At 46.3% G+C, this 26,945-nt stretch overlaps 1 protein-coding gene across 1 annotated transcript in view; it reads right to left on the bottom strand.

The window, feature by feature from the left end:
• Nucleotides 1-26,945, bottom strand: part of CSMD1 (CUB and Sushi multiple domains 1) — a 1,316,379-nt gene that overhangs the window by 74,979 nt on the left and 1,214,455 nt on the right. Inside the window, exons 48-49 of the mRNA XM_040967079.1 lie at nt 23,971-24,117; nt 22,601-22,789 (exon numbers count right to left, since the gene is read on the bottom strand). Coding sequence (XP_040823013.1) covers nt 22,601-22,789; nt 23,971-24,117 — 336 coding nt within the window. The remainder of the gene's footprint in view (nt 1-22,600; nt 22,790-23,970; nt 24,118-26,945) is intronic.

Below are 26,945 nucleotides of genomic sequence, written 5' to 3' on the forward strand. Positions count from 1 at the left end.
CATGGAATGTTACTCAGCCATTAAGAAGAATGAAATTATATCCTTTGCAACTAGATGGCTTTGCAATTAATGGCCCCAACTAGAGACCATAATGCTCAGTGAAGTAAGTCAATCCCATTCCATATTGGATTTTTTGGGCTGCATTCCACGTGTTTTGATGCTTTTGATTTCAGTTTCATGTCTTCCAAATATTTTCTCTTCTCTTGTCAAATTCATCACTGGCTTATGGATTATATGGTGGAATCATTTTACCCAAGAGAATATTATATTTTGTTTTTGTCACCCATGCTTTGGTTACTCAGTGGCATTTTTTTTATGGTGCTGTAATTTTGTTGTTGTTGTTGCTGTTCTAATTCATGCCAGTTGTTGATTTTATATCATGGCTTTTTATTTATGGGAATGTACAATGATGGAGTAATAGAGACTATCATATCCAGATGTGCGGGTACAATGCAATATGCATCCCTGCTTCCAAATCAAAGATGGACTCCCAGTGAAACTGTTGGAAATGTGTGGACAGTGGGATGATGGACTGCCTGACATTGTACCAGCAATGCTGGGCACACTTGAGTAACAGACTGATGGAATCACGACTCCTTACGAAGGACTATTGTAGCAACATGGGGAAAAATCTGTTGCAGGTGGGAGCTTGAGGGAGGAATCCAAGTCTCTACAAAACTGTACCATAAAATTCAAAATAAAAATTTAACAACAACAACAAAAATACAATGCAGAGAGGTGTGTCCTGCTAAGGTCTGTGTGAAACATTATTCACAAATTTCAACGTTTCCACAAACTTTTGGAAATGCACTTCCCTGTTAAACATAGTCATCCTACTGCAGACAAAAGTGATCGGTTCCATGCCACCAATTCCAGAAATGACACAGAAAGTTCAGGTGAGGAACAGGACTTCCTTACATCTCAAAGACTCACTCAGCAGAGAAGGGATTTGCAAAAAACTACAGGAAGGGCTTCACTCAGAGATTATTCAAGGCATGGGTTTACATTTGAAAGTTGAACATTTTTCTTGCATTGAACCCAATGTGAATATACATGCAACACACTAGTGCTGGAGGGACTGAGGAATGAGTTCCTATAAACTGGTAATTTATAAAGTCAGAAAGAGTCCAGCTGGCCACTGGCAGTGCAATGGTGTTCCTTAAAACCCAAGTCCAAGGATTGTTGATGCGTGTGTGTGGGTGGGGTTGTAGCAGGGGTTAGGAGGCTGTAAATTATCTAGGGTTCTGTCTCTGTGTCTTTGTGGCTTTATTCTTTTGTCAACACATCATGAATTAGAGAATGAGAAATGACCAAGGAAGTAGAAGCAAAATTAGTGCTAAGAAAAATCAAGCTTCACGGAAATCCAGGGTCAATATTTCTCTTGTTAATTCTTTTGATCATCTGAAAGTGTGTGTGACAGAGAGAGGGGGAGAGAGAGAGAGAGCACGCTATAATAAACCAGTTGCACTAGATGAGAACAAGACTCAGATCAATGCCATGCAGACAGAGTATTTAAAATATCACGTTACAACCTGGGTGTCCATGGCCCTGTAGCTAACCCCCTTGAGTATCCTAACTAAAAACTGACGAGACTAGAGGTTAGCCAAACCAAATGGAGCCATGAGAGGTGGAAGATGTGAGGACACAGAGCTTCTTTGCACTGCAACATCTGGGGCAGAGTCAGGCAAATGCCAGGAGCTGGAAATCTCTTCCACCTGCTGCTTCTTGCAGCATGCAGGAAGCTGGACTTGGAGCAGAGCCAGGATTCTAATCCTAATCAGCATGCTGATGCTGGCTGTAGTGCCCAGCCTAGTGGGCACCCAGTGCCATTGTTCCTAGCAAGTAATCTCAGGCTGATGGGATAAAGGTTGTGTCTTGCGAATTCATAGCATTCACTCAACTTCTTCCTCATTCCCAAATCACACGTGGCCCAGGACCACATATTTACCCTTGCGTGACCTTCTCTTTGAAGGCCCCAGGCCTCTGAATCAATCTGGCTTCACGACCTTAGTTAATTAATCAATGTTGTCTCCTTATGTGCTGGTTAAAAATATCTACACCAGAAGGAAATTGTCAGGAAGAAGTAAAGTCACATGCATAATCACTTAATATTCAACAAATGACAGATTATTACCATTACATGTATGTGTCTATATTTATATTTACACAGAACCAACATCTCATTCTACTGCAAATATAGAAGTGAGTTGCATGCTTATTAAAACACTCAGCAGTAAGCTGGCTTATTTATTTTCTAGCAATAAAGTGTTGGGACGCATGCAGAGATGTTTTCCATGAGCTTTTGCAAGATTCCCAGCGTATCTCATGAAGTTTTATAGATTGCTTTTCAGACATGGAGTGGAAGATGCACTTCAACTTCCTGGGTCATGGGTCTCCTTAATACTGTGGTCTTCTTACTTTTGCCAGTGAGGCTTTCAAAGAGGAGAGACACCTGCCCTGGAAGGTTTAAAAACCTTCCCCCATTTTTTTCTCTTTTCCCTTTAAACAGTGGTTCTCTGTAACATAGGAAGGTTTTCTTTTTCTTTGATAAATCCCACATTCAATGTCAGCCTTCACGTGACCATGTGACTTCCTTTTTATCTTCCGGGCTCCCTGACTCTTGGAGCTTCAGTTCTCTTTCAGCCATGAGCTGCACACCCTGACATGCACTTGGCCCACCTCAGCTGCCTATTCAGGTTCCCATTGAGCGCTGGCTGCCAAGAGTCCAGGTAGAACACCTTGGATCGCCCTTGCTCCATCCCTTGCTTTTTCTGATGAAGCTCCTTCTCTGAAGACTCTCTCAGAGCCAGTGAAGCTTGGTGTTGGAGTCTCTTCCCCTTGGTTATGCTGCCCTGATTTGGTTGGTACTACTCACTGCTTCTTTGCACTGTGTGCTCCCTCAGTCAATAGTCACACAATGAACTTCCCAGTCATCCATGATCTGCCCTGGCACAAAAGGCTGAGGGGACCAGGGGGTGGCAGGAGCATCTTCAGGGTGAACCACAGAGCACAGAACACTCTACAATAGATTGACAATGAGGACAAGCACAAGGCAAGGCAAAAGGTGACGCAGTCATAACCAAAAAACACTGAGCCAACCATCTGCTACATTAGAAGCCAACAGAGAACTGCCGACACTCTCTAGGACTAGCAAAGACAGGGAGCAGGCAAAGTGAACCATGCTGGAAGTACATATCCAGACACAGGCCACGGTGACCCACAGGGCAGCAGCAGGAAGCAGCTGGCCAGACACAGGCCACGGTGACCCACAGGGCAGCAGCAGGAAGCAGCTGGCCAGACACAGGCCACGGTGACCCACAGGACAGCAGCAGGAGTCCCCACTGAGGTTTGCATGAAGTCCAATGAAAAACCAAACTTGGCCACAGCCAACTTCTCAAGCTTTAGTCCCTAGATTGCTGATGATCCTTAAATATATGCAAAATATACATGTATATGTGTGTGAATGTTCTTCTACGTAGGTATACATGTAAATATCAATTTATGAGCACTTAAAATATGAATACAATCAATTATTAACTGTAATTATTATTATATACTCTCAGGGCCTATACTTATTTTCTGCTTATAATTTTTGATATTAATAATAAAAATCTGGTGTAGTTTAAGTAGAAAAAATATCTTAAGCATCTAATTCACATGTCATGGATTGTTTAGTTGAAATACAAACAGCTATACAGGAAGTACCATGATCTAAGCCAGAAAAAGTTGGGGTAACCAAAGGTCCCTGATTTCCCATCTGAAATCAGTTTTCATCAGCTCTTAACTCTGAGCATGTTTTGTGGATGCTGCTTTGAAAGAATGAGTGGTTAGGGTCAGTGTGATGTCACAAGATGTTAATCATCCCACCCCCATGCAGAACTGCCAAACTAGCAGGGTGCTGGCTTCTGCCTGGAATGCTCTGAGTCCAATCCAACTCCTGCTTATGGAAAGCAACAGAGGATGTCCCTAAGCCTTGGGCCCCTGCACCCATGTGGGGGAGCTGGAGGAAGCTGCTAGCTCCTGCTTCAGATTGACCCAGCTCCGGCCACTGTAGTCATGTGGGGAATGAGCCAGCAGATAGCAAAAAGATTCCTCTCTCTGCCTCTCGTTCTCTCTGTAACTAAATCCTTTAAAAAAAAAAAAGGAAAGGAAAGGAAAGAAAAAGAGTGGTTGCGAAAAGAAAATGAGGATCTTCTCACCCAAAAGGCAAACTATTGGGTGTGAACAAGCACAGGACTTTCAGGTCTGGTATGTCCACTTGTCTTTCGCTGCTGGACAAGCTTTTGTTTTTCCATTACATTACAATAAGCTCCATCGTTCCATTACAATGAGCTCCATGGTGCTAGATCTCGATCTTGCACTCGACACTTCTCCCATGCTCTCAAGTGATTGAGTTAGATGCTGTGCAAGAACCAGCATTCTCACTGTCACACAGCAGGAACTAAAGCCATCACCAGCACTCCTTCTGTTCTCAAACTTGCTGTCTCCAACTGCGCACCTGCCTTTCCAGAGAGTTCTCAATGCTCCCGGTTTAACAGAGTACACGGAGAAGAGCAGCAAGGGGCATTCCTTGTGCAGATGACTGGGGAAGACTCCAGGATGACAAGAGGATAAGTGGCGCTCAGAGGAGGACTCCTGCCTAAGAAAGCATTTCTAAGACACGGGGAAAGGCTGAGCAGCCACCACATAGCATTTAGGGCAATCTAAAAGCCTGGTTCTTAGTGGACAGCCCTGCAGGGAGCAGCTGTGTGAAGTAGAGTCTTCCTCCCACTCTGACCTGTGGAATGAGGATCTGCATTACTCAGCACCTTCCAGTTAAAATGGAAAGCACACGCTGAGAGTTCATTTGTTGCAGAAGACAGGCCTTAATTTTTTTCAGCTCAAAATATGTGTCTGCTCCCATTTATTGTGTTAATCTCACAGCTGTTTTCTCTATTGGTGATCAACCTAGTGGTTGCTGCGATTTTTGCTTTATTTGCTAGACACTGAGAATACTCAAACGAACACTTCCCTACACTTGCTTCTCTATTTGCTTCTTCCTGGTGTTCTTAGTTCATCACCTTGTTTTGCTTGGGTTTGGTTTTGGAGAGTTCCTTTAACCCTGGTTTTAAAGTAGATTTGCACACTGGCAGAAAATTCTTACATTTGCTGTGTTTAAAAATGCCTGAACTTTGTCTTTATTCCAGAAGGACTTTTTCACTAACTGTAGTTTTCTGGATCAATGTTTCTATCCTTCCAAATATTTGAGAAATATGGAGTCGCTCCCTAGTTCCCTCAGGGTTTCTGATGAAAAATCTCTCCTTTGAATCCTGCCTTTATTATAGGTGAATCATTTTGTCTCTTTTGCTATGTTCAACGCCCTGACATTAGTTTTCAGAAGTTTGATTGTCTTGTCTACTGGTCTCAGTTCATTTTGGTTTTTGGCATTTAATATGTAGATGGATGTAAAGCTGGCAAGTTGTTTCTCTCTCCTCTTTCCCCTCCATACCTCCTTCTCTCCTCTTTCCCCTCCATACCTCCTTCTCTCCTCTTTCCCCTCCATACCTCCTTCTCTCCTCCTTCTCCTCTATACCTCCTTCTCTCCTCTTTCCCCTCCATACCTCCTCTCCCTAGTCTCCACTCCCCATTTCTAGAATGTGCGGGAAAGCACTGAGATCTCTGCTTAGGGTTTCTGTGGCTCCGAACACTTTCTCTTTGTGTATTTCTCACTGTTGTTTGAGTTGCTGTGGTTTCAGATTCACCTGTCTTCTGCATTCTGCTGTGAAAGCCAATCATGAGTCTTTTCTTTCAGTTACTGTATTCTTCAGTTCTAGTGATTTTGTTCTGTTACTATCCATTTCTATAGACAGGCCTTCTGTTTCTTGACAGTGTGTGCAGACTCAGAATTATTCCCTCAAGTGTTTGGTTTTTTTGTTTCCTGAATGAGGGCTGCTTTGAAATCCTGGTTTTGGGGAGTCCCCCTGCTGCTGGTAAGCACGATGGGAGTGCAAGCTGTCTTTGTCTCCAATGGCAGCTCCATGGTGGGATGAGTGGGGCCTTCTCCTTGCTACTCCCCGTGTGGCCTCCAGTGATTGGGAGAGAGGCACAGGAACAAGTCTGACTCTGCACTCTGCTTTCTTGGACAGCGATGCATCTGGACGGTGGAGTCCCAGCGTACACGGTGACATGAGAAATAACCATGTTCCTCCAGAGTTAGAGGATAGCATTGCTCAGGTCTTCAGAAACGAGCAGGGAGCACAGTTTTCCCTTTCATCATGGTTTATCTCTCGGCACCATTGGTGTGCCATGGTGTGCATCCCGCAACACCAGTCAGGATGTTCCGGAAGAAAGTTGCAAAGTATGCAACTCTTCCTTGCTGCTGTAGAGGCCAGCAATGATTTCCCAATCACATTGTGACCCTGGACTCCTAAAGATGGTGATGCCCCAAGGCCCACTGACAATGCAGACCACAGACTCACAAGAGGAGCTGGGAGGGATGTTATCACTCACCCTCTGGATTTTCAGTTACCTGAATCAGAACAGTATCCTGGCATCTAACAACCAACAAAAACTGCAATGCCAAAAAATCTTTCAAATATGTCATGTGATTCAACTTTGAAAACAGCATAAGATATGGATTTAATCCTTATTTTTCTAAGAAAAGCTGGTGCTAGAGACATGAAACAGCTCAGTTCTTGGGAGTGGCAAATGGCTATCCTGAGGCTTGGATCTCAGAGAGAACAATGTCAACATCTTCCTTTCAGTTATTCTGCCCTGTCCATAGATGCTACCTGCTGTGCTTTGCTGCATTTTTTACTTATCCCTATTCCTAACACCCGAACACCTCCAATTCATTCATCAAAAGTGCACCTTAAAAACACAATTCTGAACATACAAAGGCTACACTGAATTTGAACACTGATGGTAACATTCATGGGATGTTGACTCTGTTTCTTTTTTTACTGTGATGCCCCAACCAGCTTTAGGAATACTTTGAGACAGAGACATGGCACCTAAGGACTGGCCAGCATATGGCAGCCACTGATGCTATGCTGAGTCACGGCTGAAAGTGCCCCAAGTGAGGACTAAGCCCTAGAGTCACCTACTCCATGGCCTGCTCTTGTATCTCTTTCAGGGGACTGCACACCCTTGAGGGTTCAGAAGATACAACCGCAGCATGACAAACACCCTCCCAGCCCTTGACTTCTGGCAGGAGGGCAGAGATTCCTGCAGACACCCAAAGCAACAGATAGACAGTGTGAATAATGCAAAGCAGGCAGGTCTGCTACAGAAAGTGTGATTTAGCAGACAGGCTCTGGGCCTCTCCACAGTATGCAGTGCTCTGTCGGCCAAGATGCTGGGAACGAGGGTGGTCCAGGGGGGCTGGCACACTGCGGCTGCTATGTGACCAAGCCCCAAGGAATGCTCTGTGTGACTAAGCCCCAAATCAGGAGCTGATTTCTACCCAGAGAAGTCATAAGGAGACAACGGTGTAAATGATGAAAGAAAACCAATTACCTCTTAGGAATATGAAAGAAGTCAAGTGTCTGAAGAAAGCAAGCTGGAGAAGCCCAGAGCAGAACGAACACGTGCTGTTTGTGAAGGGACCCATGTCTGTGTGGCCACAGTCCCCAGGCTGCCTGAACGAAAGGCTCCTACGCCTGCTCTGGGGCACAAACTGGCCCTGTGAGCAGACAAATGATTTGGTCTAGTTGAGCCTGAGTTTTACTACATGCAAAGTAAATCAGAACTAAATTAGGGGCTGGAATAATGGCACAGTTGATCATGGCACCATTTGCAATGTTGACATCCCACATCTGACGGCTGGTTCCAGTCCCCACTGCTCCGCTCTGAATCCCGCTCCCTGCTAGGTTACCTGGAAAGGAAACAGATGATGCCCGGCTTGGATCCCTGCCATCAATGACACCCACATTCATTTCCTGGATCCTGTGATGACTTGGGGAGTGAAGCAGCAGGTGAAAGACCCCAGCACTCCTCATCTCTCTCCCTCAACCCTCTACTACTCACAGAGAAATCCTCAGGACCGCTGGGCTGTGTACTCAAAGTAACAAAATGGTTACCACAATAAATGTTTTCTCATGTGTATTTGACTACTACAATCCTCTTGTAAACCTCAGCTATGATATCTACTGCATGGCCATTAGGATGAAGCTAGACAGGAAACAGCAGGTAATCAATATTTTCCAATTTTCATCCTCTTTCAATTAGAGGTGGGAAAATGAGGCAGGCAGGAAAGATCAGGTTCTTATTAAGGGCATGGGATACTAGGCATGGTTTCAACAAATGGACTCATAGATCTAATACAGTCTCAAAACCACTGACCTGGGACTGGCTACACTGTAATCAAAACAGCAAACAGGATATACACAGGGGAAACAAGTGTGCGGCCCCAGTGAGGAAGACACTGAGAGAACTGGGAGAACCAGGCCCTGGGAACGGGAACCCATGTCACGCATCAGCACACTTACAAGGAAAACACCATTCATCCAGAGGCGTGACATCCTCAGACACTCTTCATTAGGAGTTCAAGCAATTGCCAGATTCTCCACCAACAGATACTGCAGACAAACCTGGGACATCTTCCCAGGATCACAGAAGTAAAAATCTTTTTCCTTTTCTTTCTTATTTTTATGACTAGGGCATGAACATATAGGAAGGGAAAAATAAGGCAAAAAAGAAAAAAAAAACTGAAGAAGAAAAGCCTGTGGCATTCATACTGGATAGGATGTGTCTGCTTCTTCTCTTCTCTGAGTCAGACCTAGCAGTTGTTCATTGGAAAAGTAAAGGCCCATGGCCATGCTCAGAACTTCCCCAGCCATCTGGGTGGTCAACAAATTCCGGTCACCCAGTTCCGAAACCTGGCAGCTAATCTGCCTTTAATTTACAAGAAAATAAAGAATAGATACACAGACCAATACATCCCTATGCAGTAATAGGAAGGTGCATGCTGAATACATGATGATAGCTGATAAAGACTAAAACAAACGAGGAATTTCTTTAGAGATGAGCGGGACTTTAGAGATTATCAGCCACTTGGGTGGCCAGATTCTTTCTCAGCTCACTAAAAGAACCACAGGAACACTTACAAATGGCTGATCACTTGCTTAAACAGAAATAATACCACACAGCCTCTCTAAACAGACTCTGAAAGGGCGACTACTAAAGCTGGCTGAGCACCCACACGCACATGGGGCTGGACAGTCCCCTATTCCAAGGACTTCACAAGGATTCTCTCAGTGCTGCAAGTGCCTCGGGTCCCTCTACTGCTAACAAACCAAGGGTTTCAGAATTCAGCCCCAGTGTGAGCTGACACCCAAGATGCACCGCTATGGACTACCCCATGGCAATCTTGACCTTCAGTATTGTGGAGACCCAAGCATGATCAGACACTGATTAAGACAACAGATGGGGGCGGACAAATGAGTGGACATAACAGCTGAGACTGAGATTCTTTTCTGCGATGGACAGACCAAGTGGTCAGTGTGAACCCACTCTGCAAGAGGTTGGAGGCAAAGCAGATCCTGGTGGTGCCTAACCCTTCGCCAACCACAGCTGCTTTGATATCTTGTCTCAGTTCCTGGAGAATTTCAGAAACCAATAACCACTAGCTTTTCACCTGTGAAGGGGGCCTGCCAATTCATGGGTGAACTGTGATTATTATGGACCAGGTCAGCAAGTGAGCAAGGCAAGCCCCAAATACCCAGAAAACGAGCTCACATTCAGGCCTTAATCTTCCATATCCTTCTGGCCTGGCAAATACTTGGAATGATTAAGTGGCAGAAAAAGCTCTTACTCCCTCACCCTTTTGCAGCTTTCTTGCTCGAAATGTTTCCTGGGTTGGCCCAGGTGTATTTTTTTTTTTTTTTTGTAAGTAAAATGTGGGCTGCAGAACACTATTTGTTGAGGTTGTGTAATGTAGAAGACTGCTAGGATCCACGTGCAGCCAGGCATGCATTTCACTTCTGGGGAAGCCACTGCCAACCGAGGAGGGAGACAGGGTACTCCTGGGGTTTTGTCATGTGCAGACACTGCCTTCCTCATGGGACCAGTGTAGCCACCACTGACACACATGTGAAATGGCACTGGGCAGTGAACTTAATGGAGAGGAGTCAGCTGGTTCTGTTCTTACATGATTATGATGGCATCTGGACTTGGCTGAGCCACGCTGTTGACAGAATGGTGATACAATTTGCTCACTGATATTCCAGAAAGCTGCATCCACTCAAATTCAGAATGGGTATTACAATTTTGTTTTTCCAATTTCATGACTATGAGAGAAATAATGTTATTGGAGAGTGCAAGTTATTCTTGTGCCAAAGGCCTGGGATTTCATTTTTTTTATATATTTTAGCTGTGTTCCTTTAATCAGGACATTACACACATGCATGCATTCATTTACTTTCATTTAGTAATGTGACTTGTTCACAGTGGGGTGTATAATATGATCAGGCTGTCAACTCTGGGAATTCTTGTTTGGGATCCTGAACTTTCTTGAAGTTCTAGAAGGATCTCTGGTTTGGTTTCTAACAAAAAAGCAAATGAGCTTTTATGTGAGGCTACAAGGGATGGATTTCTGAAACTCATGAAATCATATGCAACAAAGAGAAGAAAATATGGAATTAGGAAAGCACTGGAAATATAACACAATGACTTTTTCAAGGGACATGAGAGGAAAGGTAACTGCCCTGGCAAGACATGGGTATCTGGGTAATGGTCTGGAAATTGACAAGTCTGGAGAACTTAATGGCCCAGGATGTATTGACGAAATACCATATGGGAACGTGGGAACCGCCAGACGTTTCTCTTTACGTACTGCATGAGGAAATCATGCCATGGCTGGAAGAGTGGATGTCTCAGTTAGGTGTTTGGGGCAGCAGGCCAGTCCTGCTGGACGAGCTCTGAGTGAACTGGTGGGCACAATGGAATTTATGGGAAAGAGTCCATTATGATGATGATCCCTGCAGACATGGCCAGGGATGAAATCAACTGAAATCTTGGGCCAGCTGACAGCATAAATACCATGAACTTAACTCAACAACAAAAATTTTGACAGTTAAATGCTACCACCTACAAAACATAGCTAAGTATTAAAAATTAGGAACCAATTGGGGCAGGCACTTGCCAAAGTGGGAACATGCACACCTCATGCCTGGGTGCCTGTGGTCATGTTCTGGCCCTGCTCTCCATCCCACCTTCCTGCAATTGCACAGCCTGGGAGTCAGCAAGTGGCGGTTCCGGTATTGGATGCTTGCCACCAATGTGGGAGCCGTAGATCCAGTGCTGGGCTCCTGACCTTGGCCAGGCCCTGTCCTGGTTACTGTAAGTACCAGGTGTCCATGTGCTTGTCTCTGCTGTCCAAGTAAATAAAATAAGCTCACTGTCAAAAAAATAGTACCAGAATAAGCTGATAGGCCAAGGAGCATTACATTCAAACGATCCACAAAATGGTCACCAAATTTTCTACGTCACTTTATTGTTTTTTTAAGGTTTATTTCTTTTTATTAGAAAAATCAGATACACAGAGAAGAGGAGAGACAGAAAGATTGCCCATCTGCTGATTCACTCCCCAAGTGGCCACATGGCTGGAGCTCAGCTGATTCAAAGCTAGAAGCAGGAGCCTCTTCCAGGTCTCCCACACGGGTGCAGGGTCCCAAAGCTTAGGGCTGTCCTCAACTGCTTTCCCAGGCCACGAGCAAGGAGCTGGATGGGAACTTGGGTGGCTTAGACATGAACAGGCGCCCGAATGGTGAGGAGATTATTCATTAGGCTATCTCTCTGGGCCCTTCTATGTCACTTTCAAAATGCTGGGGAGCAATCCACCCTTCAGGGCTTGAAAATGCAGGTACTGTGGGTTGTCTCCTCTATGTCTCCTCAACTGCAACTTCAGTGTCTCCTGTGTGGCTCTCATTGCTTCCGCATCTCAGTTCCACATGGACTGCAGGGCAGGTGAGGCAGAGAGGCGATGAGACCAAGTCCAACCTCCTGGTTTCCCCCTCTAGGTCAGCGAAAGCAGACTACTGACCTCGACAGAGTCACTGTTAGGCCAGGACCTGAAGGGTGTCTGAGTAGCTGCCCAGGCACAGAACACACATGCCTCTGTATGTGTGTGTTTTTAAAAATCGCTATGTCAACTTTTTAACAGGTAATTAAATATTGAAAGCCAGTTCATCCAATCAGGTTTGTAAAAACGGAAGGCACCAGCACATACAATTCCAATGAGAGCTCCCAGAGTTTGATAAAACCATACTAAAACTCATGGTGGAAGAAACACAAAGGCCCCATTCCTACTGAGGAAGCTGTGAGCAGTGGCCGCTGCTAGCCCTTGCCCACTACTGTGCATGTAAAATGTGACTATCCGAAGGGAGCCCTGAGTGGACATGTCTCATACAGGGATGTCCTAGAGGAAGGCCACTGCAGTTTCATTTGGGAACCTCAATAATTACCCAATGATTGACCTTTAAATTACTGTGCCGTCATCAAAGAGGGGAACATACAGATGACTTCTTCCAATGCAAACTCATCACACAAAAACAAAATCTAGAGGCTGGCATTGCGGCAGAGTGGGATAAGCCACTGCCTAGGGTGCTGGAATCCCTTGTCAGTGTTGTCTCAGGTCTCACATGCTCCACTTCCAATCCAGCTAATGTGCCTGGGAAGGCAGTGCAAGATGACCTTGGTGATAAGGTTCCTGACACCCTCTGTGGGAACTGCATATGGCACTCCTGGCTTGGGCCTCTGCAGCCATCTGGGGAGTAAACAATCGAACGGGAAAAAGCCCAGTTCTTGACTCTCTAACTTGCCCTTTCACAAAACACATACATAAACAAATGCATAAATAAATATTTTCTAAAACAGTAAAACCAGTATTTAGCTGTGTAAAAAAAGTCCCTTCAGTTCTATAAAAATAGATCAATTTTAACAGGAAATAGAGAGGACTTTTCTATTCCATACTATTCAATTCTATACTATTAAAGTTATCTACAAATCATGTGACTCACAAATGGTTAGCAATTACTGCACCAAGAGTTGGAAATTAAATGGAATAATACCAATACAAGTAGAAGAAAATATGAGAATGGAAACATTTAAGAATATATAAAAAAGATAAATTATGAAAAAATAAGTAGTTTGCCCTGATTGGCAATGAAATTGCAAACAAATTTTGTGCTTCTGCTTTGCTTGTTAAATGCACAAGGGTGAAAGAAATGGATAATTGTGTTTTTTCAGCTGCTGAACACTGAATCACTATGTTAACCCGTGCTCACTTAGGGTGGGGATCCTGGCCAGCCTTGGAGTGCAGGTGTGGCTCCTGCTGTGGTAGTGAGCTACTCTCTCTTTTCCAAGGGCTCTCCGGAGTGGCGTCCCAGCTGCACCCCTAAGGTTGCCTTCCTCATTTTCTGTCTCAGTGAATGATTCATTTCATTTTGCTAATAATTTATTTTCAAAGCCAGGAGCAAAGACAACTCTGTCATCAGAGTGTCCTCTTCCAGGAGGAACCCTGTCTGCTAGGGGTCCCCTGTGTAGGTCCACGTGCTAAAGGTAACCTCAGAACATCATCTGTGTCACAACACAGCCCTCCCCGGGGAGCCCACCCAGGCAAGCTGCAGGAATGAGGTCTATACAAGGCTGACTGGGGCAGGACAGAGTCAGAACACAAGAACCTCACACTGATAGACACAGCAGAACAGCTGCTCTCCAGCACACTGGCCAAAGACAGGACAAGGACACTGACCGAAGGAGCTGGCAAGCACTAAGTTAGAGAAAGAGAGCAAGACTGGGGCTGGATGGGACGGAATTCCCTGGATGCAGTAATACGCCCACTGATTTCATTAGTACTGGACTCCACTTGTCAGGCGGCCACGTCTAGAAGATCAGTGAACAAGAATTTCCTCCCTCCCTCACCCCAGAACCACAGGTTGAGGAGAACAAAAGAGAGGCTCTACAAGGACTATAGGGCTCAGGACATAGGAGAGGAGAACAGGAGGGGGAACCAGGCCCCCAGAAGAGGCACAAGGTCTTAGGGCAAGGTAAGCTCTTCCCTGACTGGAGCACACAGTGCGGGGTGAGAAAGCCCTGTGGCAGGGGCAGAGAAGCTCCAGAGGTGTGCAGGTGAGGCCTGGAGGTTGTTGACCACCAGTGCTGCTCAGGAGCACTCAAGTCCAGAAGTGACCCAAGGCAACCCTGTCTAAGGTGAGCCTGCAGGATCAGCTATGCATGGACACACATGGTCCAAGGAGGACACTGGGCAAGATGCTGACCCCACACCAGCCGATGGGGCCACAGGCTGGGACCCCACAGTCAGAAAGTGAAGACAGAAGGAAGGAAAGAGGGCAGAGCCATGTCAGAGCTACACTGGCAGCACCTGCTTGCCAGGAGCACTGCAGAGCAGGAGCAGTGACTGCAATGTCAGGAGGCAGAATGAGAAAGAAGAGTGATTGTTTTGCAGAGAAGAAAGCAGCCATGCATCTCAGCTGGAACCAAGCACCCTGGGAGCTCAGATGCCAATACTGGCTCTGTACAGCCCAGGGACAAGGTGGAAACAGCAAGGGCTCCTCCCGAGTTCTGCTGGGTGGGCTGCGAGACAGCCTTCTCCCCAGCCTGTTCACACCACCACTGACTGTGCCTATGTGCTGGAGAACACACATCCTGCCAGTCCTGAGGTGTGTGCACACGAGGGTGCAGAGTTCACATACTCCCACTCCCTAAAACGTGTCCATGAGTTTGCAAATTTTCATACCCTAATATTGAGTTGCTGCACGCATGACTGTGTAAGGACATGCATGCTAACACAGGAATAGCACACGAGGGTGTAACGACTTGCATTCCCTCAATCCCTGAACTGTGTGCACACAAGGGTGCTGTGTAGGTACCTTCATGCTCCACAGGCAGAGGACAGGTTGCTGGGGCAAATGAGGAATGCTGAGGGACTCCTGTGCACATGGACAGAGCACAGGCCTGCCACCTTGACATTGGTTCGGTGGACGGGATTGTCCTCTGCCTGCTGTGCAGCCAGAGAGCCTCTCTCAGCAGTCACCTGTGACCACCCGGCAGCTCTCTGACCACGCTGCTTTACAGCCATCTGTACCAGGAGATCCTGGCCAAAGCCTCTGGCTCCCCCTCCGCAGGCTCCACCTGCGCCTGCAGCGTTCACACTGGCTGACTCGGCCACTCCCATCCAGGGGAGCACTGTGGCCTGCAAGGCCTGGTGCTTGCCAGTGCCCCGCTGCACAGCAACAAGCTGATGTGCTTGTCCAGTAAGACTGAGGCGTGCTGTTTGGTGTCAGCTGTTGTCAACTGTGCACAGGATGCAGAGCACTCTTCCTGCCTCTACATCCTTGCCCATTAGAGGAAGCATCGTTCCAGGAACCATTCTTTCCAAACAAATGCCCATTCTGGAGTGAAAATTTCTGGGATGTATCCCCCTGCCAAAGAGCCCTTATCCCAGCCCTCACCTTTCCAAATTCCAGAAGTGAGAGGACACGTGGTCCTTCCATTCACCTTTGAAATTCTGAGTACTCAGTCTCAGGCACATTAAACTCTGTCCAGGGCTTTTTTTTTTTTAATGAGAGAAGCAGTTCGTCTCTATTGGCCTCGATTTCCTCATGATAAATGATCACTTTGTGTGTTCTGTTCAGCTCCTTGTCCTAAACAAGGACTGGAGGGTCAGGGGCTTCATGTTGCTACCACTACTCTAGAAGCCTGCCCTGTGTGTGCCTTCCACCCATAGAGCTTTCCTGTCTAGGGAAGCCTGGAGCTTGCTTATCCACAGGATGTGGGCTGGGCATGAACAGAAGGAACTCATTATTTATCTTAATGAATAAACATGCTGGGTTATATCATGCAGTAGAGAAAAAAAAAATGACACGTTCTCTGGCTACATGGGGAGATGGCAGGCATCGTGTGCCGTGTTCAGCCTCACAGCTGGCCCTGGCTCGCATAGGCTGGGAGTGCCAAACACAGGTCCAGGCCGGCTGGCAGCCTGCTATTGCTCAGCTCACAAGCTAATCACAGAAGGCCATGAAAATGTTCAAACCACGAGTGTATGAGAGACTGGAGGATGAGTACAGACCTGAGACAGACACCCTGCGGTGCTGTAGGAAGCCTGTTTATCTCTGGTTTGTTCTGAGAGTCAGTACCACTGACGTGATGTCCCTGGCCATGCCCTGACAGGTGCTTTACAGAGAGGATGTGTTCTGTGAGTATTCTGTTTATATCAGGGACTGCTCTCACCAGGAGCTCTGCTGCCGGCCTCATGCCACTCAGCGTTTTCACTTAATCATTTGGGCACAGCAAATTGGGGGCACAATAAGTTGGGGGCACTCTGTCCCCATGTCCAGACAAGAAAGTTCACCCTCAGTGCAGTGAAGCCCCCTGTCCCGGGTGGCAGAGATCAACAGTGCTGGGGACAGAAGGGCTGTTGCTGAAGCAGGAAGTTCCACTGTGTAATCCTCAGCCCTGCCATGTGCTCCGGACCCGTTTACAGCAGGGAAGCAAGGCAGGATGAGTGTCCGGTAGGAATGGATGTACGGGCTCAGTATGGATCTGATCATTTACAATGTGGCTGGCCTAATCACGGACATGTAGCACAGCACTTAAAACTTCAGAAAATTGGATCCGGCGGCGTGGCTTAGAGGCTAAAGTCCTCGCCTTGAATACACTGGAATCCCATATATGCGCTGGTTCTAATCTCGGCAGCCCCACTTCCCATCCAGTTCCCTGCTTATGGGCTGGGAAAGCAGTCGAGGACGGCCCAAAGCTTTGGGACCCTGTACCCACGTGGGAGACCCAGATGAAGCTCCTGGCTCCTGGCTCCTGGCTTCAGACTGGCTCTGTTCCAGCCATTGTGGTCACTTGGGGAGTAAATCAATGCACAGAAGATTCTCTCTCTCTCTCTACATATATATAGTAAACTTTGTAGTAAAAATAAATAAATCTTAAACACTCCAGAAAACTACATAGATACCTAGATCTAAATTTGTCAAAGCACTGCATTGCTGTCATGACACACATACTGATAATTTTATAGAAACAAATAAACGTGAGTACAGAACAAGAGTTGTAATCACTAAGCTGAACACCGTAAGTAAAAGGTGCTTGGATTTACAGAACGCCCCCGTTCCTCAGGCTTGAAGCCCACCTCACTGCGATGCCTTTAGTTGCACTTTCCGTAAGTGCTAGTCTGAGTTACCATGAGGCACAAGCAGTTCCCCACGCAGCCCTTCTCATCTACCCACCAGGCTGGCTCCGGTCCATGACATGCACAGAGCTGTCACCAGGACAGATCTCATCCTGACGTTAAGCAGGGACTCAACCATGTCATGTGCAGGATCATGCTGGCAGAACGCAAGCAAAGGGAAGAGTCCACTCCGAGGAGAAGCTGCAGCTCACAAAAGACTCAGAAAAACACAGCCTTTTGCAGTGCCACACGACACAATGGCTTAGCTGGATCTCGGCGACAAGTGGGGGATTTCAGTATTAAGGCATGCTTCTCTACAGGTGATGGGGATTAGCATGTGGACAGGCAAACAGCTGCTCAGTGCAGCGCCCTGCTTGCTGGTGGGACACTAAGCTGGAAGGGCCAAAGGTGGGCCATGGCACATCAAGGAAGAGAATACAGAGAGGGGACTTTTGGATGAACCCTGTGAGATGCGGGCAAGGCCAGAGGGACAGTTTGCAGTGCCCCAGGACAGTAACAGTACCTGACTGGATACATGCTTTGGATCTACTGATCAACTTGTGTGGTCACAAGGCCTTGCAGAAGTGGAGATGCCTTTGTTGGGGGGAGAAGCTGGGCACCACCAAGTGGACTGCTATAATCCTCAGCAAGGCCAAAGGCTGCAACACCTGCCCCACGTCCCATGCCTACACCCAGCTGGCATACAGCCTTCAGGAGGCTGCATCCCTGCCCCTGTCCCATGCCCCATGCCCCATGCCCACACCCAGCTGGCATGGAGCCTTCAGGAGGTTGTGTCCCTGCCTCTGCCCCACACTCACACCTAGCTGCCATGGAGCCTTCAGCAGGCTGCATCCCTACCCCTGCCTCTACCCCATGTCCACACCCAGCTGGCATGGAGCCTTCAGGAGGCTTTGCCCCTGCCCCACGCCCACACCCAGCTGGCATGGAGCCTTCACAGACCTTGGAAGCCTCATTCTGTAGTCTCGTTTGGTGTTCTCTGTCGCTGAGAGCTGCACGGCGACATTTCCATTTTGCAGGGAGATCTGGACTGTTCACGAGGTCTCTATGCACAGAACCCCCTCCAGGCCCAGACCCACACAGCATTTCACTAAGAACTCTTGTCTATAGCACCCCAGCAAGAGAGCCACGGGAAAGAACAGAGAAGCTGTGTCGGGGCAGCGAATCCTCCTCAGTACAAACAGGTGATAATCACAGAGAACCAAGGCAGCCACAGGCTGAAACGTACGGATTTTCTTTTCTATTTAAAACATTTACCATTGGCTACAGGTGACAGGAGTGGGCCCAGAGTCTGGCAGGTGAAGGAGCAAAGACTACGTGACCAGCAATGACAGCCTGGCAGGATACAACCCCAGCACTCCAGGCTTTGATTTTTCTGTTCACAGGAAGTTACCTGTGACATCTTCGTTAACCTCCAAGACATTCTCTAGGACATTAAAGAAGGAAAAAAGATCTGGGCCCAGTGGCGTGGCCTAGCAGCTAAAGTCCTCGCCTTGAACGCGCCGGGATCCCATATGGGCGCTGGTTCTAATCCCGGCAGCTCCACATCACATCCAACTCCCTGCTTGTGGCCTGGGAAAACAGTCAAGGATGGCTCAAGGCTTTGGGACCCTGCACCCACGTGGGAGACACGGAAGAGGTTCCTGGCTCTTGGCTTCAGACCGGCAGAGCATTGGTGGTTGCGTTCACTTGGGGAGTGAATCATCGGATGGAGGATCTTCCTCTCTGTATCTCCTCCTCTCTGTATATCTGACTTTTCAATAAATAAATAAATCTTTAAAAAAAAAAAAAGAAGGAAAAAAGATCTTCTTGCAGTTGGGGATGTACATGTTGCATTTACTCTTCTATAATCCAACACAGAATGATACTCAAATCACTAAGGAAATTATAACATCAAGTGAAAGATAAATTAAATGTCACATTTATCAACTCATACTTTAAGCCTCCAAAGCCACAATGAGATATTTGTCTTGTTTATTAACTTACTGTGCATTTTTAATTTTTTCAACTTCCAGTTCTCCATTTTCAAAGAAAAAAATTAAAATAACTATTATACTTTTGTGTGCAGTAAACATTTTAAAAATTCAATAATTGCATCAGTTACTAAATTTCCAATGATCTCAGATGCCTTCCGCATGACAGATGACAGGATTTTTAACTTCCATTTGTTCAAATACAACCTGCTCTCCCACAGCCTTCGATGTTCCTTATACTGTCTAATTTGAAATTTGCTGCAACTGACGACATTTTTTAAAAATTATCATGATGTCATTCATTTGAATTGATCCATACAGAAATTTTAAAACCCAAATATCTCTTGAAAAACAAATAATGTTGCCCACAGCCTCTGAGAGTGTGCCAGATCACTGCCGACTTATTGAGAGCTTAAAAATCCCCATTGCTCAGCTCTAGCCACAGCTCCTGGGACACAGCAGGCCAAGCCACATCCAGCACCTCCTCTTAGGCTCACGGTCTGCACTTCAGCAGGTAGAACCAAGTCCTCCCAGCACACCAAATGAAGCAGCGTGGACATCCCAGGTCCTCACAGCTTTACACACTGTCACTGGGGTCTGTGACCAGACGGACTAAGTATTTTCCCTGTCTGTTTTCTTGCAGAACCCGATTTCGTGGTATTTCTCCAGGCTGTGCCTGGTTCACACGCATGTGTCTAGAGCCACTGTCCATGCAGGACCCACAGCAGTCATTCCACGCCCTGGTGAGCATCCACCTTCCTAAAGTGGAACTTCATTGCCTCAGTCACGGCACAGAGTTAAAGCCACTTACACTCGAGCTGACCACTGCTAAGACCTGTCCCTGCTGCCACCCCCCTCTGCCTGCATCACAACTTCTCCAACTCCAGCTCAGGTGTCCGTTCCTGGGACTCACAGCCATGGCCTCCCATGCCACCTCCACTGTGCGTCGATCTGCTCTGGCCTCCCATTGTAGGGAACTGCTGTCCCACTGGCTTGTCAGGGTAGGACCTGGGCCTGTGTCTAATCCTTCTTCATACCTTCAGTTCCTGTTTAATGAAAGTAGGCACAGCTTCCTCAGTCTGTGGTCTAGGCTTCATATCTAAACTGCAAACATTGGCAGATGACAGCTGGTGTGTGTGGTAAGAGCAGGGAGCCCTCAGGCATGGCTGTATCAAGTCCCAGTTTGCCCCTAGCCAAGTCCACCTTCTATGTGATGCACACCCAGTTGGGCAGCAGGTGACTGCCTGCGTGAAAAACCTAGAGAGAGTCCCTAGCTCCTGGTTTAGTCCTACCCCTGACCTGTGGGTGGGTGCAGCAACTCAGGAGTGAACTAGAGAAGGGGAGTTCTCTGCATCTCACCCCACCACGCCCCCCACATTCTGTCTCTATGCATTTCAAATCAAAAGGCAAACAAATAAGCATGCCAAGGAGTTATACAAAATTGTTCCAAGTTGCATGTTTAATACAAATGTGAGAGTTGGGGAAAACAAGGTAAGGTAACACTTAAATTGGAATCTTGTGATACTGTATCTTCTCTCACTGATGTAACAATTGTCGTTCCCATGCAGAGCTCGAGGAACCGGAAAGAGGCTTCCTGACTGACTTGTCTTATTCTGTAGCACTTTGATTACAATTTAGGAACACTGAGCAGTAATCCATCTACACACAATAAAGCACTAAGTTATGTACTACTTATTTATTTTAATTTTATTTATTTTCTCTTCTTGAAAGGCAAAAAGAAAAACACTGCCTGTCTGCATCTGCTGTCTCACTCCCACACATGTGTAACATGCGTGGACAAGGCTGTAGTCACTGAGACCAAGAACGTACAGCCCTATGCTTGCCGCCCAAGTGGACGACAGCCCAGCTCGGGTCCTTGCATTCTCTGTGAGTGGACGGGGAGCTCCTGCATCCCGGATTCTGACCCAGCTCTGGCTGTTGTCAGCAACTGGAGAATGAACCAGAGGATCAAATGTCTCTCTGAATAAACAAATACATCATTATTGAAAACAGACTTCCCAATAATTCCCTCCAGACACCACTTGATTCCCTCTCAAGTGCTCACTGAAACAACAGCCATCTCCCACCATGCCGTCCACATCCGTGCCCTCGGGTATTGGGAGGACAGCCCGGCACGTGTCTCCTAGGTACCCTGCAGCCTCACTTCTCCCACGAAGACCCTTTTTGACACCTGTTTGTTACTACCTGCAGAGAGCATTCACTTCGAGCTCTCAGCCTCCAGAGGCCACAATTTCAGGAACCCCTGCTGTCTGGGGCCTGACGTAGGGGTCAGACACAGTCATGGGAGCTGTTTCTTGTCATGCCAGCAAGAACAGACCACAGAAGCTCTCTGAGGTATGACCACAGGGACCGGGCTGCTGCTGGGCTCAGACTTCATCATGGGAGCTGTGATCCTAAAACCAGCAGAGACAGGCCACAGATGCTCTCTGAGGCCTGACCTCAGAGTCCAGGCTGCTGCTGCAGACCTCATCTTAGGAGCCATGTTCCTCGTCATGCCAGCAGGGACAGCCCACGGATGCTCAGAGACAGCAGAGCCCTCCTCACAGCTGGATCCCACATCACAGTCACGGAGCAGAGCAGCTGCAGCAATGAGATCCAGACCTCTAAAGCAAAGGGCAGCTCCGTTCATGTCTGAGGACACATCCTTCCCGCCCCTCTGCAGGCAGAATGTTAGGAACACAAGCTCAGTGTCTGATCCCAGACTTCCGGTTGGAGACACAGGAAAGAGTGACAGATGTCTGTCATTCTTTCAAGGAGCAGCTCATGAAAAGGAAAAAGAAGGCAGCCACAAGCAGACCCACTCACCAGCACACTTGAGCTCAGGAGGTGACAGAACAAAAGCCTGGAAGTGTGCCACTGGAGTGCCACACTGTACTGGAAAACATGCTTCTTATATCCCAACAGTTTCAAAGCAAAGTCCATTTTAAAAACCTGCAATCTGCAAATCAGCTTCTGAATGTCCTCCATGCAGATGATCAAAAATAAATTAGGAATTTCACATTCTAAAGAGTGAGCTTGTAAAGTGCGGTAAAGAAAAGGTGTCTGTCACTAACACACTATTTCAATTATTACAACTATTGAAAAAGAAAGAAAAAAAAAAGATGCTGTTGGTCTTACTCAGAGGATGCTTGATTTTCCTTGGCATGTGTTGAGTATGCGTGCGTGCTAGAATAACCTTGCCCAGAACCCAACGTGGGCGAGCCGCTGTGTGAAAGCAAGGCGATGGTGTGACACAGACCAGGGCACAGTAGGAATGTTTGCCTGGCCTGTGGCTTATGTTCTGATACAAAGCAACATTCCACATTTCCTTATCTTTTATCCAGAATCACTGCTTCTTTCTGTTTCAAAGCATGGTATCAAAATAGGAGCAAACAGCAAGACCCTGGGTTTGGGACAGAAAGACCCTTCTTACCATGGCAGAGCGGCGTAAGGGAATCCCAGCGGTACACTCCCCCAGCGTCCCGCAGGCAGGTGGCGTTGCTGTGGCCGATCATCCGGTACCCAGGCTTACAGAAGTAACGCACTCTGCTCCCCACTGTTCCCATAGTCCTGTTGAAAATGCCCCCGTTCTTCAGGGTGTGGGTAACACTGCAGTAAGGTGCTGTGGGCACAGACATACGTAAGTCACAACTCAGGAAGTGCTGCTTGTGGCGTTACGTCCCGTACTGCACAGATGCTCCACTGCAAGTCTAGCTGCTGCAGACACTCCAGGGAAAGCACCAGAGGATGACCCAAGTGCCTGGTGCTCTACCAGCCAGAGGAAGGAGCTGGTCGGAGGTTTTTTTAGCTGGTTTCACCTGGCCCAGTCCTGGCTATTGCAGCAGTTTGCAGAGTGAATCAGCAGTTCTTTCTCTCTTTATTTCTCTCTCACACTCTCTGTGTCTGCCTTCATATAAATACATCATTCAAAATGGAGGTGCAGACATTTCCATGGGGCTTGAAGACCACATTCTGTACCAGACTGCTTGAGCTTAGGGCCCAGCTGTGCTGGTTTCTGCCTAGTGTTCACCTGCAGGCAGAAGGGACAGGTCACTAAGCCCTTCGGGCCAGCTATATGGAGGACCTTTGTGGATTCCCAGCTCCTGGCTAGTGTTTATACTGCAGACAGAAGGGACAGGTCACTAAGTCCCTTGGGCCAGCTGTATGGAGGACCTTTGTGAATTCCCAGCTCCCAGCTTCAGCCACAATTGTAGACAGTTGGTAAGTGAACCATGCATGCACAATCTTTCTCTCTTATGAATTACAGCCTGGACAGTATACGCAGAGGGCCAGATTGTGTTGATAAGTTTACCGTAGATCAAATCAATCATAAACACAACACATGGTTTAACTGCTAATTAACTTAAATAACTAATAGTGCAGAATTATTAAAGTAAATGTAAAAATGACAATTCATATTTTGACCAGGAAACATTCATTTAAATGTATTTACTCTGTTCATGTGTGCATGGATATACGTGTATGCATAAATACAGAGGCCACACACACACAGCCGTTTGAGCCATTGTAAAAGTCTTATGCTCGCATAATGAAGATCCCTATTGGGACCATGCCATATTATCTACGGGGACATGTCTGCTCTTTATGGTATGTAACTCAATGTTCAACAGATTAGAAATAAATTAGAGGAATATGACTTAAAATTTCCTAAATTAACACCATTAAGAGTGATTGTCTACCATACTGTTCCCATTGCAATTAATTATTAGCCATCAGGAATTAATTTAAGTTGCTATTTAGAGTCTTCCTATCTAATGAGGAAGAGCTTGGTCACATCCTCACCTGCGTACCGAATCTTGAACCCCTTCTTGGTGGTGGCGTGGTCGGTGGACCAGCGGAGATAGAGCTGATGGCTCCTGCTGGTGAAGTTGGACGGCTCCGTGTGGTTGCCACTCAGGACCACCAGCAAGGGGCTTTGTCCTGAAGATCCTAAGTGACACAAAAAGCAAAAACGTTCAGATGCGGGCTTGAGAGGAGGGACCAGCTGAGCAGGCTGCTTGGAGCCTGTGGAGCAAGGAGTCTGGGCATGTCGACACGGTTTGTATGTGTTCAAAGGATCCCAGGTGACCAGGATAACAAGCATCTCTTCTGATAAACTAGAGACCTGTTAAAGCAATTTCAGGTGTCTGCTGGTTTGATAAAACAATGAGTGAAAAATGAAAACCATCAGTATTTATTCTACCCTAGAGCTGCTCTCACCTTAACCACAGCAGACATGGCGTGGATATCACCTGAGAGCACTGACTGTACCGAGCCCTGCAATGCCCGCCACCCACCGAGGCTGTACGTGTGAGGGAATGAGGGCTTACAGACCAGCTTGAGGCTTTGCCTCATCACCCCTCATTCCTGCCATGATCTTCACAACCTTCACTGGCTCTTTCTGTCAAGAACATTCCCCTCTCCTTCTGAAGGAAGCACTGGATGCTTCTCAGGCATTCCCCAACTGCCAGGACAGCCATTACTAAACAAAGCATGGATTACTGGAAGGCAAAGTGAGAGCTGACCATCCAAGCAGGGGTGCATGCAGCATGGAGAAGCCTGACAAAGAGCAAGGCTCACATCCCAGTCAGGACAGAGGACACAGACTGCTCCATGTGGACAGTGAAGGTTTTAAATCGTAGGAGCTGTTTCTCAGATTTTTCCACCTAAAATTTATATATATATATCTTTATTTTTTTATTGTTAATAACATTGTATTATGTGATACAGTTTTATAGGTGCTTGGATTTCCCCCACTCCTCCCACAACCCTACCGCCATGGTGCATAACCACAGTTCAAGTTCAGTTGAGATTCCTTCATTGCAAGCACATACCCAGCATTGAGTCCAGCATCTTATTGTCCTGATAACCTTTAACGGCTTCTTGGGGAGACCTTCCCTGGTCTGAAGGCAAAGCTAACAGAGTAAAATCCTGGTCAGTTAAAAGCCCCAACAAAACATCAGCAACAATATATAGTGTTATGGAATTAATTGACATAGTATTGAGTAAATAATATGTTAAAAATAATGCAAGTTCAATTTTTTGAAACACATGTGTTGAGACAGTATCAATGACAGGATCAAAAAATAATAAAAAAAATACAGGTTAAATTAAGGCAAACATGTGGTATCTAACCTTTTGGGATTCGCTCATTTCCCTTAGCATTATAGTTTCCAGTTGGGCCCATTTAGCCACAAAGAACTGCATTTTGTTTTTTTAAACAGCTGAGTAGTATTCCATGGAGTAGATGAACCAAAGCTTTCTTATCCAATCTTCTGCTGATGGGCATTTCGGTTGCTTCCATGTTTTTGCAATTACTGAACATAGGGGTGCATGTTGGTTTGTCGTGAAACAGGTGTTTTGGATATATTCCTAGGAGTGCTATTACTGGATCATATGGTATGCAGATTTTGAGTTGTTTAAGTGTTCTCCATACTGATTTCCATAAAGGCTGTACTAACCTGCAGCCCCAACAGCAATGGAGTAGGGTTCCCTTTTCCCCACATCCTCGCCAACAAGTGTTGTTGGTGTTCTTTTTTATGTGGGCCAATCTTACTGGTGTTAGGTGGTATCTCATCGATGTCTTAATTTGGATTTCCCTTATTGCCAGGGAACTGGAGCATTTTTTCATATGTTTGTTTGCCATTTGGGCTTGTTCCTTTGTGAAATGTTTGCCCATTTCCCATGCCCATTTCTTGAGTGGTTTGTTTGTTTTGGTGTTTTGGTTGTTTTGAAGTTCTTTGTATATCCTGGAGATTAGGCCCCTATCAACTATGTAGTGTGTAAAGATCTTCTCCCACTCTGTGGGTTGCTTTTCTACTTTGCTGATTGTTTCCCTTGCTGTACAGAAGCTTCTTAGTTTGATGAGGTCCCATTTGTTTATTCTGTTCTCAACTGCTATTGCTTTTGGTGTCCTTCTTAGAAAGTCAGGACCTACTCCTAGGTCTTACAGGGTATTTCCTACATTTTCTTGCAAGAGTTTGAAGGTTTCTGGATGTCAGTTTAAGTTTTTTATCCATGTAGATTGGATCTTAGTGTATGGTGATAGATATGGGTCTATCTTTTTGTTTCTACAGGCTATCAGCCAGTTGTCCCAATAACATTTACTGAATAGGCCCTTCACCTTTGCTTGGACTCTCGTTGGTCTTTTTGTCAAAGAATAATTGGCTGTATCTGTGTGGGTTCCCCTTTGGTGCTTCTATTCTATTCCATTACTCCCTATTTTTGTGCCAGTACCAGGCTGTTTTGATAACCACTGCTCTATAGTATGTCCAGAGGTCCGGAACTGTGATTCCCTTTGCTAACTTCTTGTTCTTCAGGATGGTTCTAACTATTCGTGGTTTTTTGTGCTTCCAGATGAACTTTTGAATCATTGTATCCTTTCCGTGATGAATATTTTGGGCAATTTGATTGGAATTGCGTTGAAAATATATATTGCTTGTGGTAGTATAAACATTTTAATGATACTGATTTTGCCTATCCAGGAGCATGGGATGATATTCCATCTTTTGAGGTCTTGTTCAATTTCTTTTTTGAATAGTTTGTAGTTTTCTTCGAATAGGTCTCCTACAGTTTTGGTTAGATTTATTCCCAGATACTTCATACTTTTCTCTGTTATTTTGAATGGTATCTTGTTGGTTAGATCTTTTTCCATCTTGGGGCTGTTTGCGTACACTATGGCTGTTGATTTTCGTTCGTTAATTTTGTACCCCACCACTCTGCCAAACTCTCGTATAAGTTCTAGTAGTTTCTGTATTGAGTCTCCTGGTTTTTCTATG

Source organism: Ochotona curzoniae, unplaced genomic scaffold (genome assembly GCF_017591425.1).
Source record: "Ochotona curzoniae isolate NIBS_2020 unplaced genomic scaffold, NIBS_Ocur_1.0 scaffold_4506, whole genome shotgun sequence".
NCBI classification, from domain to species: Eukaryota; Metazoa; Chordata; class Mammalia; order Lagomorpha; family Ochotonidae; genus Ochotona; species Ochotona curzoniae.